General features: G+C 58.3%; 1 protein-coding gene across 1 annotated transcript in view; it reads right to left on the reverse strand.

Moving 5' to 3' along the window:
* Positions 1 to 948, reverse strand: part of LOC104489236 (agrin-like) — a gene marked incomplete at its 3' end in the record, with an annotated part of 8,281 nt that extends 7,333 nt beyond the window's left edge. The window contains exon 1 of the mRNA XM_010131379.1: positions 898 to 948. Within this exon, the coding sequence (XP_010129681.1) occupies positions 898 to 936 (39 nt within the window). The remainder of the gene's footprint in view (positions 1 to 897) is intronic.
* Positions 949 to 956: the final 8 nt, after the last annotated feature.

Below are 956 nucleotides of genomic sequence, written 5' to 3' on the forward strand. Positions count from 1 at the left end.
GGCTCCAGCTTATTAGTTTTCCACGCAGCACCCAGGATGTGCCAGACACTTTGCAAACATACGGTCTCTGCACTAGCCTGGAGGGTCTGTGATCTAATTTGCGAGAGCTGGGCACAGATTGTACCGGGCGGCAGCGCGAGGGGCAGAGCGGTGGGAGCAAGTGTGAAGCAGTGGGGACCAGCTGGACAGACAGAAGCTGTTCAGCTGGTTTACTGGGCTGAGGGATGCTCCAGAAGAGAGGGCAACGCCACGGCGTAAACTTAACCCTCCCCTGCACCACTCCCCCACCAACGCACCGCTGAGCATCCCCCCAGGCACCGCTCAGCGCTAACCGCAGGCAGGAACCGCAGCGCTTTTACAGGATGGGCAGAAACGGGGAGAGGAGGAAGAGGCCATGTAGCAGCACGTCCTCCCAAGCGAGATTCCTGCCCCAGCAAGGGTTAAGCCATATAGCAGTTTTCTGACAACCGGGCGGATGGTATTTCAGGTTGCTCAGTACTTTAGCGTCTCTCAGCTTAGGGGGGGAAGGAAAAAAAACATAGCCAGAGGCCAGGTTGGTAGTTAAACAATAGCTTGAGCTGCAGGAGCTCAAGATGCTGCTAAAGTAAACAGGGAGCTGCTGGTGGAGCCCGCAAGCGGCTCCGCACACCTTCCCCTGCCCCAACAGAAAGTTACAGTCGGCTCCGCATCGGGGCAAGGAGAGAAATGCCCATAAAAAGCAACCTTGAGAGATTCCCCTCGCCACAGCTGTGGGAGAGCTCCAGCGGGGAGAGCCTCCGCGGGCTAAAAATCCCTAATTACACACCAAAGCTCCAGCGCGTACAATAAAAACCACATGCGCCCGCCCGAGCAGGAGCCCGGCGGGGGCCGCAAAGTTTCCCCCCGCTCCCCTCGTACCTTGCAGGAGTAGGTGTGGTGCACGGGGTCCACGTTCATGATCTCCTCCACCGTGCCCG

Source organism: Buceros rhinoceros, unplaced genomic scaffold, assembly GCF_000710305.1.
Source record: "Buceros rhinoceros silvestris isolate BGI_N320 unplaced genomic scaffold, ASM71030v1 scaffold2822, whole genome shotgun sequence".
NCBI classification, from domain to species: domain Eukaryota; kingdom Metazoa; phylum Chordata; class Aves; order Bucerotiformes; family Bucerotidae; genus Buceros; species Buceros rhinoceros.